Source organism: Pteropus alecto, unplaced genomic scaffold (genome assembly GCF_000325575.1).
Source record: "Pteropus alecto unplaced genomic scaffold, ASM32557v1 scaffold101, whole genome shotgun sequence".
Lineage (NCBI taxonomy): Eukaryota > Metazoa > Chordata > Mammalia > Chiroptera > Pteropodidae > Pteropus > Pteropus alecto.
The window spans coordinates 17398457-17411982 of NW_006432945.1; the positions used below are offsets into that span (position 1 = coordinate 17398457).

At 51.2% G+C, this 13526-nt stretch overlaps 1 protein-coding gene across 1 annotated transcript in view; it reads left to right on the top strand.

The window, feature by feature from the left end:
- The first annotated feature begins 4388 nt into the window (after positions 1-4388).
- The window catches only part of CD247 (CD247 molecule), a 57773-nt gene continuing 48635 nt past the window's right edge, over positions 4389-13526 (top strand). Inside the window, exon 1 of the mRNA XM_025044010.1 lies at positions 4389-4621. Coding sequence (XP_024899778.1) covers positions 4564-4621 — 58 coding nt within the window. The 5' untranslated portion in view covers positions 4389-4563. The remainder of the gene's footprint in view (positions 4622-13526) is intronic.

Sequence of the window (13526 nt, forward strand, 5' to 3'; positions counted from 1 at the left end):
CATTCCTCCCTCCCTCCCCCACCCCCATCCAGAATGAATTGGAACTAGCGGTCCAGTCATGAGGAGGAGCCAGAACTTTCCCACGAGGAACTCACAGCTGCTGCTGATCCTTTTCCACCTGGATCTCCTCTCAGCTCTCGCCCGTCCCCGTGTCCTCCTCTGCAAACTGTAGGTCTAGTTCTAGGTCTCGGCCTCATCCCACCGCCCGCACCAGGGCAAGGCTGGCGGCAGCGGACAGCTTGTGTTTTATATGTGCCCAGAATCCTTTCTTGTATCATAAATGATTCTGGTAGGGCTGTTAGTCATGCTGTCCCATCTCCAATCTCATCTTGTCCACCTGGAAATAATGATTGATCCAAGAGGTGAGCATGAGACCCAAGCTGGGCCAGTTAGAGCATCTCCTGAGACGGATGTGGGGATCGTGAGTGTCTCTGTTATCTACTGCTGTGTAACAACCATCCCAAGTTTACTGACTTAGGACATTGTTTTAGTTGTTCATGATTAGGTGGGTCTGGGCTGGGCTCAGCGAGGCAGCCTCTGCCTGGCCTCACCTGGGGTCACTCACACGGCTGCAGTTCTCCGGCTGCTCAGCTGTGGCCGGATGGTCTCTGATGGCCTTACTCAGTTATCTGGAAGTTAGTGCTGGCTGTCAGCAGAGCCCTGCGTCCCCAGCAGGCTGATCCAGGCTTCTTCGTGTGAAGGCTGGATTCCCAAAGCAGCAAGAGATATGGTAAGCTCCAATGTGCGAATGCGTTTCCAATCTTTGAGAGTTTTTTAAAGGTGGGAGAAATAACATACTTGCGTACTGATAAGAACGATCCAATTTCGAAGGAGAGAATGATCTGCAGGAGAGAGAAGAGAAAATTCTGGAAGAATGTCTTTGGGAGGCAAGAGAGGAGGGAACACGGGGAAAGGGTTGTTACCAACACGATAGGTAAAAAGTATATTCGTTGCAGCTTTAATTTTGATTTATCTCCCCTTGAGTGATGCTGAGAATTTTTCATTCATTTAAAAGCCACCTATACTTCCTTTCCCATGAATTTTCTGTTCGAGTCCTTTGCTAACTTGTTTTTCTAACTTTTCTCACTTGTTTTTGGGCTCGCACCAGCCAGAAAATTCTGGGAGGGCGAAGATTCTTTGTCCGTCTTACTCTCAGTTATATCTTCTGCGTGTGGTACTGTGCGTGGCACAGGGTAGGCACTCGGAAAGTATTTGTCGTAATTGAACAATGTTTAGTTGCTCTTGGTTGTCAGGGAGCTAGGCTCTTTGTCACAGTGCTGGAATTTTATAAAAATGGCAGCATTCAATATGTACTCTGCCTGCCTGGCTTCCTTCACCTGGTGTAATGATTTTGAAGTTCAACCACGTTGTTGGGTTACTCGCGGTTTATACCTTTTTATTATGGAGTAGTATTTCATTGAACGGAGATACCGTCATTTGTTTATCCATACGTCTATTGGCGGATATTTAGGTGATTTTCAGATTTTGACTATTACAAATAAAGCGACCGCAAGTATTTTTGTACAAGTCTTTGTAGAGACATTTATTTCCTTTTCTCTCGAGTAGGTACCTAGGAGTGGAATGGCTGGGTCATACGGTAAATGTATATTTAACTTTTTAAGAAACTGCCGAATTGTTTTCCGAAATGGTTGTGTTTTATTTTCCCACCATCAGCGTATGAAAGTTCCAGTCCCTCTATATTCTCACCAACACTCGATATGGCCAGTTGAATTCTAGCTCTCCGAGTAGGTGTGTAGTGGTGTCTCATGTTTTAATTTGTATTTCTCTAATTATTAATGATATCAAGCATTTTTTTGTGCTTACTGACCACTCATTTATCATCTTTTGGGAATTCTCTCTGCAAATATCTTGCCCAGGTTCTTACTGAGTTAATCATCTTGTTATTAGTCGAAAGAGTTCTTCATATAGTCTGGATATAAGTCTTCTGCCTGATGTATGTGTTCATAAGCAATTTCTTTTAATCTATGGCTTGCTTTTTCATTTTTAATGGTGTTTTGCAATGAACAAAGTTTTTAATTTCGATGAAGTCATATTTATCAGTTATTTTCCTCTTACGGTTTATGCTTACGTTACATCATAAGGATTTTTCTCCTATGTTTTATTTTGGGAGTTACATAGTTTGATGTTTTACATTTAGGTCTGTGAACTATTTTAGTTAACGTTTGTGTATGGTATAAAATAAAGGTCAATGTTTTGTTTTGTTTTCCATACGGATATCCAGTTGGTCCGGCACCATTTGTTGAAAAGACTGTCGTTTTTCTGCTAAATTTCCCTCGCGCCGTTATCAAAACCCCCTCGACCGTGTGAGTTTGCGTCCACAGTGCCATTCATACTACGTGGCAGCTGCGCTGCTTCGTGACGTTTGGGGTCTGGCAGGGCTATTTTGCTCTCCTTGCTCTTTGACAGAGTTCTCCTGGATGTTTTGTTGGTTTGCCTGCTCTAGCATTATTTTTATATGGAGATGTAATTCACTTCACATAAAATCAGCCGTTTTGAGGTGTACACTTCAGTGTATTCACCATGTCGCGAGCCATGTACCCTCAGATCCTAGAACATATACATCATCCCCAAAAGAATCTTCCTATCTATTAGCGAGTTCCCCTCCTCACCCTGTGGAAGCCACGAGTCTGCTTCCTGTCCCTGTGCATTCGCCTCTTCTGGACGTTTCATATAAATGGGAAAGAACACGTGGCCTTGTGTGTCTGCTTCTTTCACTTGGTGCAGCGTTTCCGAGGCTCGCCCGTGCCGCGATGCTTCACCCCCTTTTCACGGCTGAATCGCACCCCACCATCTGAATAGACGCATCTGTGCGCTCGCTCCTCAGTTGTTGGACATTTGGGTGGTTTGCAGTTTGGGGCTGTTATGAATAAAGCTGCTATAAACACTTATATATGAGATTTATATGAGCATATGTTTTTAATTCTCTTACATGCCCAAGAGTAGAATTGCTGGGTCACATGATAACTGCTTAACTTTTTGAGGGATACCAAATCCTTTTCCGCAGAGGCTTCACCTGTTCACCTTCCCGCCGGCCAGGTACAAGGGTTCCAGTTTCTTCACGTCCTCACCCACCCTTGTTTGTCTGTCTTGTTTTAGCTGTCGTGCCGCGTGTGAAATAGTTCACCGTGGCTTTGGTTTGCATTTCCCTGATGGCTAATGGTGTTGAGTGGCTTCTTATGTGCTTCTTGGCTGTTGTGTATCCTCTTTGGAGAAATATCTACTCAGATCTTTGGCCAATTTTTAACTGGGTTATTTTTTTTCTTGTCAAGTTGTAGGAGTTATTTATGTATTCCAAATACTAGCCCCTTTTTGGTATATGATTTGTAAATATTTCCTCTCATTCTATGGGTTGCTTTTTCACTTTCTTGGGAGGTGTCTTTTACATACAAAAGACTTTTTAATTTGGACGAAGTCTAATTTACCTATTTTTCTTTAATTGTTTGTGCTTTTGGTGTCTTAGTTTTGTGTATTAAATTTTTTTAAATTAGTTTTGTGTATTAAAGTTTTTAATTGTTTGTGCTTTTGGTGTCTTAGTTTTGTGTATTACATTTTTTTCATGTAAACTTTGGAATCACCTTATCTTGTTCTAAAACTTTTGTTGGTATTTTTAGTGGAATGGATTGATTAATTTAGGGAGAATTGTGATCTTAAGGGCGTACTTTTTATCAAAGACTAGGATATGTCTTTTCATCTACCCATGCCCTACCTGTATTCTTCAGTAATGTTTAAAAAATTTGTTTCACGTAGAGCTTATACTTTTCATTCAGTTTATTTCTAGGTACTTATCTTGACTTATTATTATAAATTACTCCAATGTTTAAATGCCAATGACTAAGAAAAGTATTCGAAATAGTATTTCAAACTATTCAATGGTCCAAATTCAGGCCAAGTTCAGATCTGCAAACTCAGATCTACTCCAGCAATTTGTTTTAGAGACAAGGACTCTGTAGTCTAGAGATGTCGAGTGACTTACTCCGGGCCACACAGCAAGTAGACTGCAGAGATGGCGCGGAGGCCTGGGGATTGTGCCTCTGCGTTTAGCCTGGCTGAACCAGAGCTCCGCCGTCTCACCAACGCCATGAACGTCCGAGTCTAGGAAAATGGCGGTGTTCTTTCATGCTTCGGGCACCCGTATTTGTCTAGGGACCGACTTCACCCATCAAGATAGGAATTAGATAAAAATTAGATGCAAATTGGAGAAAAACAAGAGAGAGAAATGAAACAGTGATCAAATGAGAGCAAACGCCACATTCAGGCAGGTAGAGACACACACACACGCACACACACACACACACACGTGCGCGCACACACACACACACACCCCAAGCCCTCAAACCCCCAGAGCTTCCTGCCTGTGAATCGAAAGGGGGTGTGAGGTGCTTGGCCCCGCGGGCTGGTGCCTGTCTTCTCAAAGGCCCACGGTCTCCACTTCCTGAGGAGGCAGCACAGAACAAAGCCCGCAGAGACTCCCTGCCCTTCCTTGTCCCAGCCTCGGCGGCCACAGCCCCTGCCAGCCGGCGCTGTCCTGGAGGAAGGGGCGAGATGAAGTGGACGGTGCTTGTGGCCACGGCCGTCCTGCAGGCTCGGCTCCCAGCTGCAGGTAAGGCCGGACTTGTCCACGCGAGGAGCTTCGAGAACCTCCTGGTGCCTGTGTCGGGGGCGGCGGGCAGTGGAGGAGTGGCGAGGAGCTGGTGTCCCCTCAGAATCCCGTCCTTCCAAAATCGGTGGGCGGCTGAGCGGGGAGGGGTCCGGCGTGGGCCATGTCACAGCGCGTTGGGTGGCGGTTTGGAGGCTTGTGAACACACCTGCCCAAGTGTGGGTCTTCAGGAGGGAGAGAGACCAGGAGGGCAGACCCGGGAGGACGATGCAGACGAGCCCCTGAGGCCGGCCCAGGGTGGACAGCGGACAGGGCGCTTAACAGAAGCCAGGGTGGTCGGAAAATGTTTCGCGCGGCGACATCTTCCTAATGCCTGCGTCTCCCACCCGCCCGCTGGCCCTGTCACCAGGCCCTTTCTTTTCCTTTTGCCAACCAAGAACAATTCGCTTGCCAGTCAGGCAGGGTGATGGCTGCGGCCCTGCTGGGCTTGAGACACCTCGCTGGGCCAGGGACCACGCGGGGTTGATGAAGGAGGGTGGTGGCCTTCTGCGGGGTCCATGCTGGGCTCGGCTCTGTCATGGCCACCCCTGAGCCCTGTGACACACCCATACAAGGCTCGGGGGCCCACCCCGGCAGCTCTGTAGCAGGCCAAAAGCCTGAGATGCCGGCAGAACGCTGGGGACAGGGAGAGGATGTGACTTGTTGAGTCGCCACCATGAGTGACAACCAATCATCGGGAGAACTCGCTCTTCACCTCGCTCCAGTTCACGGGGGTGAGGCTTTCCTAGAAGCTGTTCGCCCCCGCCATGTTTTAGCCCAGATAACAAGGGGCGAGGGGAGGACAGGGTGGGCCGTGTGGGCGACCGGCATCGCGCAGTTACGGGAGACGGGACAAGCCGCGTGGGGATCCGGAGGGACGGGAGGGGGTCACCGCGGCGCCCTGTTCCTGCCAGGGCCGGGGGGGGTTCCAGGACCGAGTGCTGCTGGGTTTTCTGTAAGGTCACAGCTGTCTTCTCAGATGGCCTCGCTGGGCGTGAGTCACCGGCACTGCGGGGTGAGGACGCCGGAGCCAGCCCAGGGCGGCCCGTCCTTGTGTGCAGGGGCCCAGGGGACCCGCGATGCCACAGCGGCCTGTGAAGTCAGTGCTCGGGGACAGTGCCAGGCAGGGGAGACCAGCCCACGTGGGGTTTCCTCCCAGGTCCACAGGGGCCCAGGCAGGGGCGACACGGGGCTGGCGGCGAGACAGAGAGCTGCTCGGGCGCTGCCGGCTGCCGAGCGCACAAGGCCCCACCCAGCAGCCGGGTGGGGGCCGCGCCCCACTTCCACGCCGGGCAGCGGGGGGCCGGGGACTTCAGTTCACCTTCCCGTGAATTCCACTCGCAGGTGTGGAGACTGAAATTTCAGCTCCTTTTAGGCGTGGCTCCCAGACAAAAGCGTTTAGAAGTGTCCGGGCCCGGCCCTGCTCGGGGAGGGGAGGGGAGGCTCGGAGGCTGGGAACCGCCAGGGCCTGAGAGGTCGCCTCCGCGATACCCCGGGGGAGCCCGCCGGTGGGTCATGGGGGTCCCAGGGGGCGCAGTGTCCTCTCTCTTCCTGCTCGGTGAGGTCGCCCTTCCCCAAGCTCTTTCTTGAGACTTTTCCGCCTGCATTTCCTTGGAAAGGCCCAGATCGTTAGGGTCCACGCAGGCACCGGCCTAGCCTGCCTGCCTGAGGTCCCCCGGCTGAGAGTCGGCCAGGGCGGCCACCGTCACCAGGTCTGAGGCTGGAAGAGACTAAGATGGCGTGCCCAGTGCCACCCTCAGCTCCCCGGTGCCTCTGACTCCCTGCCTCACAGTGGCCGAGGATTCACGCGGAGGGCCGTGTGGCCTCTGTCCTTTGTCCAGCGAGGAGGTGCAGCTCTGACACAGGCCCCGGGAAGTGGGGGCTCCCGGGCTCGTGGGCGGCTCTGCCTTCAGGGAGGGCAGAGTCGGGCCAGTCACAGCACGGCCACCTTCTTGGCTGTGCGACCTCAGGCCGGCTGCTTCACCTCTCTGGGCCCCTGTTGCCTCTGGGTGAGGATAACCAGCCCTGCAGAGCTGTGAAAACGAGAAGTGCTTCATGAAAGACGGCCCGTGAGGCCAAGTCGTGAGTCCCCGCTGCGATCACCTCGGCCCGTTTCCTTGTCCTCCGCGCCCAGGAGCAGGAGACGGGACCCAAGTTTGGAACTGTGCGGCCCTGGGCCTTTTCCCCAGCTGTTGAGACCCAGCTCATTCTCCTTGGGTCTCTGAGCATGGCCTGCGGCCCAGGAACATGGCGGGCTCCATCCGGCGGTAGGCCCGGTCGTGAACGAGGAGCAAAGCTTTGGCAGATCTTAGGATGAGAGTTCCAGCTACCGTGTTTATTTTTTTTTAATTTTCTTTTTAACGCCTACAGCACCTCGTCCTCCTAGATAGTCTCCCATCCAAGTACTAACCAGGTCCGACCCTGCTTAGCTTCTGAGATCAGATGAGATCGCCGTGTTTATTTTTTTAAGACATTCGTTCTGTAGAGATAATCCCCCAAAGTGAAAACATGCCTGAAAAATACATAAGGCCTTTGGGGGAGGAAGGCAGAGACCCCGCGCCCCTGGTCGGCAACGGCCTGGGCAGCCACCCAGTTTTCACAGCGGTGGTGGTGTTGGGGGCGCATTGTGCAGGGTGTCTGAGGGCAGGCGCCCTGAGCAGCAGGGTCTCCGTGAAGCTGGGTGGAGCTGGAGTGGAGGGGTGCTTTTAAGCTATGCCAGGACAAGCTTTTCATCGTAGGAATTGCCACCAGCGGTTTGCGTCGGCCTGCTTCACTTGGCTCTGCTCGTGTGGGCGAGCCCCCAGCTCCATGCCCTGGCACTTCTGAGATGCTGGCCTAGGGACCGCATCTGCTGCCGGGAACGCCCGCCCCCCAGAAACAGTCCTGGGGGGCTCCTGTTAAGGGAATGACCACCGCTGTGTTCAGTTTAAAATCCTTTCCATTTTGCCTGTGTCGTTAAAAAGTTAGATTTGACTTTTATTGGACGTTCCCCTGAGCCCATTTACCTGTGGGTCAGCTAACTGATTAGGTAAACAGCAAGGCCGGTTCAAAATACATGTCTCCTCTGCTTGGGCCAAGGCTGGCTTTTAGTAATGCGGAAGTGATGGTAGATTTAATCAATTTGAGCAAATATTCCACCTATTTGGTTGAAATATCATTAAACCGCTCATTTGACCTGTTAGTTGAGACAAAAGGATCAGTCACTGCGTGTCCAGAGCCATTTCTTGCAGCCTAAAATCACGTCTGTGTCCCTCGAGGGAAAGGACGCCCCGGAGTGACTCTCAAATGTGTCCCAGCACCAGCTCGGTGCCCGGAGCAGGGTCCACACGCGACAAGCATTCCTGGCTGGTAAAAGCTGGGTGAATGAAGGAAGTGTAGACATCGCCATGCGACTAAGTTATCGCCAATGGTCTATCTGGGGCGGGTTTACTGGACCTTTGGACCTTTTCTCTAGAGAACTCGATATTAAGCAAAGTCCTTTCAGAAAGGAGAGAGAGAAATTAAATGGTGGAAAGGACAGAGCGGTCTGACGGACAGAATGATTCGAAATAGTTGCAAGGATGGTTTAAGAGGAAATCCTACCGTTCTTAAAATTTTCTGGTTGGGGCATACGAAATTTCCGATTTTCATTTATTTCGGACCTACGGAAAATGGTAATTTCATAGGATTCGACTAGCATCTCAAAAATAAATAAAGGTGCTCATTTTTCTGACTTGGCTTTAAAAATAGGGAAAAACAGAAAATAGAGAAGGCTGTCACCACTGGAGATTGTTAACCAATGAACCCATAAGCTAATGAAAAACACCAAGGAGAAAAATAAGACTTTGTGGATTTTAGCGTAAGTCACATGATGCAGTTGTACCCACTTGCCCAAATGCCTCAAAATATGGAGAGAAAAAGAAAGCGGGCAATCTAACCATTTCAGTTCAGTCTGGTCTAAGTTACTAAATAAACATTTTATGTAGCTATCACTTTTACCCTCTCTTAATTTGAGGTGTTTCAACAAAGATACCATAACAATCATTGGAGGAAGTTATAAATTTTTTTAAAACCTATAATCTTACCAAACTAACCCAATAACTTTTCATTTTCACTTTACATTTCTTTCCGACATTTTTAACAAGTATATACACATCTTTAAATAGTTGCTGTTATGAAAATGGTTTCGTGTGCTCCCCCCACACACAGAATGTTGTGACTTTTTTCCAGCCCAGCCATCGTGATTGCTCTTCATTGCTATGTAACCTTCCAGAGGTCACTTGTCATAATTTCTTCACTATTTCTTTATCGTGGGACATATGGGCCGTTTCTGACTTTTGTTATTATAGCTAATCCTGTGAGCAAATCTTTACGTGTGTAGCTTTAAAAATGTCTTGCGGATTACTTCCTCGGGCTGGCTTCTGCAGGACTGACGATGAAAAGTTTGGACTCAAAGGACAATCCTCAGGGCACTTTAGACTTCTGTGAAAAGCCACCCTGTCAGGAAGGAGAGTTTCCCCCCAGCTCTCCGTGAGCCTCTGCGGGCGTTTCTGTGTCCTCCGGGGCAGGCCGCACGGTGGGGGACAGAGGCGGCCTTGGAGCTGGAAGGGCCAGGGTCCGGGTCCAGCTTCCTCCCCAGCCTGTCGCCGTCGGGGAGTGGCCCACCCTCGGACCCTCCTCTGTAAGATGGCGGTGTCGGCTGCCTCGGGCAGAGGAGTGTAGGGAGGAGGCACCGTCAACGAAGCACGGCAGCCGTTAGCACGCGTGCCTCAGTTTCCCAGCCCGCGCCAGAGGAAGATCGTCGCTTTCCCAATGCGACGCAGTGGAGACGTTCGTACCAACCTCTTTCTTTTCCCTCCCTGGTCGCTGAACTGCGTGCGGTGTCAGCTTGGGCAGCGACCTCTCCCTGAGCTTTAGTTTTGTCGTCTGAGAGATGAGAACAGAGAGGGCGAAGCATCCCTCTCGGCTACCGAGTGACTTGCGCATGGTCTTGACATTACAGGCTTGTGAGAAGGTTTGCTGACCTGGCCCCCCGCCCCACTGGTTGTGAGGTTCACAGAGCAAGGCACCCAAACCTCATTCTTTCCCGCAGCTCCCAATACTTTTAAAATCCGGATTTTGACCTCGTCACAGTAGTTTTCACCCTCTAGCGGGAGCCTCTGCTGGGAAGAAACCAAGGGTGAAGTCCAACCTCCTCTGGCTCGTTCCTTATGCTTGTGCCTCGGCCGCAGACTTACTGGGGACACGCGAGGACTTTGCCGGTGAGATCTGACTCGGAGAGAAAGCGAATCGTGGTCTAAAGCAGCCAGATCGCAGGGATGGAGATGTCTAAAGCGTCCACTCTCCGCTTGGCTTGCCTGTTATAATTTGTGCTACTCGGCAACTAATTTTCAGGCTCAAGGGGAAAAACATAAATGGAAAACATTAGAACAGAGACAGGCGGGATCCCCACCCAGTCCAGACTGCCGCTAGCGGTCACTTTCTTCCAGTTGCAAAGAGCTACTGACACCTTTGCTGACTTGATGCTTGTCGCCATCCCATGGCAGAAAAGCCACAGGGTTCTCTTTTTATAAATGAAGAGAACGAGGCTCAGACGTTCCATGACTTGCCCAAGAGTAGAACGTGGCCCCAAACATGCTCTCTCTAATCCGTCATTCAGGGGACACACTCTCGAGCGCTCTGTGCAGAGTCTCTGCCAGGCCTTTGTCAATCTGCAGAACCGGACACTGATGACTGAATTGTGAAGCAGACTTTTGAAGGTTTTCCCCTTAGTAGGCACTTATTGCTATTTTCCTCTCAGTTTTTAAAGTGAGAAACAATTATTTCGATGCTGAATATCCTTATTTAATTTAAAAGTTTCTGCTGAGTATGAAATATTTGGCTGTTCATATAGAAGTATGTTTTCCTCCGACAAATTATTATAGTTTTGAACCCACGTTTTCCTGAAATCTGGTAAAAATCCATATTTTCTGTTTTGCTTTAAACACATACATCTGTTTTGGAGCTTTTCTGGGGAGGGATGGGCCTCAGTTTGCAATTCAACCCATTACTCCTTACGTATGGGTGGAAAGCAAATGTGTAAATCAAAATTAAATTAAATCATATTCGAGAGGCTTTGATCCTAAATAATAGCCTGGAGTCGATCTGTTTGATAAGAATGTGTCTTCGTACACATTAGGTTGCATATGTGTGAGGTTTTCTGAAAGAATTGGCACTAATCCATGCAGGCACCGTGCTGGGGTTTGTTTTTCTTTCTCATGAAATCCTTGAGGAGTGAATCGCCTTTGAAAGACAAACGTCTATAAATGATCCTCAGTTATTGAGGTTGGATTTCAGCCCTGAATCCACCTGGATCCACCTGGGCTGAGCTCAGGGACTGCAAACTCAATGCAAACCAAAATAAGAGATCTGATACTGAGCCAAACGCCCGGAGCCTCGGAGAGCCAGGCACGCACATGTCTGGGCCTCGTGCGTGGCCGCTCCAGAGCTGACTGGAGGGGGTTTGGGGAACGCAGCTGGTCAGGAGCTTTAGCCGACGGCGCTAGGGGCACTGGCCTGTAGGTCACTGCCTTTGCCAAGCCTTGGGGCTGGGGCGGACGGCCTGGAAACCTACACCGCCCTCCAGGATTAAACAAGTCCCTACTGCTCTCTGTTGCTGTGGACTGTGAGTTCCCGCATCTCGCCCACGCCGCCATGCGACAGAGACCGTGCTGCCTCTGGGAGAGAAGCGCCCTTGTGAGGGCGCAGCCCTGGGGACAGGAGGGGAAAGAACAGGAAAGGCGGCCTGGGGGGCAGAGGGACAGGTGGCCACCTGTGGCCACGGGAGGTAGGCTGGCCAGAGCAGCCTGCTCCCAGGCAGAGGCGCCCAAGCCAGGTGACCCCACCAGGGAGTCGCCTGCACGCAGGCCTGTCCTGCGGGTTGCAGCTCAGGGTAGGGCTGGCAGACGTGCGTGTCAGTGTGTTCGCCGCGTGCTCCCGTAGGGGCGCCCCCCCTGCCCCCCACGCACGGGCTGGGCGCGTGGTGCTGTGCGTCTGAGTGCGTGTTCTGGTGGCGCCTGCGCTGGTTTGCCTAGTGCCTGGATGCGCCCGTCTGGGTGCGGCGGATGCGTCTGGCGCCCACAGGCGTGTGTTTTCGTGGTGCTGGTTTGTGTGCGTGGCGTGTGCAGTAAGAGGAGGCTGGTGGCAGCCGCACAGATCCGTAGGAGGGAGGGCAGACGTGGCTTGAACGCAGAGCTGGCAGTCTGGGGAGGTGAACGGTGGGGCTGAGATGTCACCGAGCACATTCCAGGGATTTCGGGCAGAAAGACGAGAAAATGTCTGTGTCGGCTAGGATCTCCAGGGTCTTGACGGGCGGGGGCATCTTCATGGGCGCACAGATTCTCGTGGGAGCATCTTCAAGGGTGCACAGGCTCCTCAGGTGGGTGCGGCCCAGCACCCCTCAGATCTCCGCTCCTGCCTCCCAAGGGAGCCCGGTGTCCATCCTTCTTGCACCTTACTTCCTCCCGGGCCCCCCGACTTAGAATCCGATGCTGTCCCCACCCCCTCCTGTGGAAATCCTGCTGAGCCCATATATTCAAGCCCAGATGTGTGGGGACCTCCCGGACCCACTGCTGACGTTCAGAATGAAGGTCACAAAAGAAAGTGGAAAATTCTTGTCAGAATTCAGGGCTAAAACCCCAACACGCGTCGTCCCCTGGGGCGAGCCCTTTCTTGCTGGGAGCCCAGCTCGCACATAGTTTCGGGAACACTCACCCGTCAGCAGAAAATGTTACCAGCTCCCCAGATTCCAACCAGGTCTCCCCACAGTGTCCATGCTGTGAATTTTGACTCCCATAGTCAAATGCGTTGGAGGCTTTTGGCAAGTCACCCAAGAGCAGGGCTCCCGGTGACCCGCTAGGGCCTCACGGCCTACTCAGGTCCGACGGAGAGTTATCGTTAATATCTGATTCCTGCTCAGAGTGTCTGGCCAGCCCCGTGACTCGCCGCCGAGCCCATGTAATCAAGCACCCCTCATGCGCCCCGAGTCAAACAGACGAGGGGCCGATGGCCGCCTCACCAGCCTGTTGACCAGGGCGGCGTCTTAGAGATTTGAGGACCCAAAGTCGAGGCCCTGACCCACTTCCCTGGCCCTGCAGCTCACGGGCTCTGGTTCTGTGGAAAAAGCATCATTGGCTGGCAGGCTTGCTTCTTTACGGTTGGGTCTAATTTTCATCGTTTTCGAGCTGTGCTAATTTCCATGCTGAGTTTGGCAGCAAAGAAGGTGTATGTCGGGCGAGGCCACCCAGGACTATTTTGAGTCAGGTTACAGAGCTTCAGAAATCCCTCCTTTGATTTGCTCAGATTAGAGAAAAATCTTTGTCTTTTCTCCCATTTCACTATCAACGCTTCAAAGCCCAGACCTATATAAAATACACAAATGCTTTTGGGACAAAATGAATCTTGTCCGTTTTCTTTGGATTTCGGTGGGAACAATGAAGATGGAGCCACAAAAGGTTGGCAAAGAGGATTATTCTTTTTCTTTCTATTAAATATCGAGGCTTCAAAAGAACAGCTCGGGAAGTCAAATAATTGTACCCACCGCAGCTCACCCGTCCATCCCCCTGCTGACCTGGCCTGTGAAATCGCCTTCAAAACCTTGGCCAGCTCCCACCTGCCCATTGCAAATGGGGTATTGTTCAGCGTTGCCGTCCACAATTCCACGAGCTATAAAGCAAATTCCTTCTATTTCAAGAGCGCCTCGTCAGGAATAGCTCTTCGGGGTGAAGTGGGGGGTGCATCCAACTTTCAAAGCTTTGTAATCTCATCTTGGAGAGCGAGCTACTTGGAAGCCGGAAATGGATTGTGGATAAAGTTCTAATCACCAGCTCTTGCAATCTAAAGGGACCAGCAG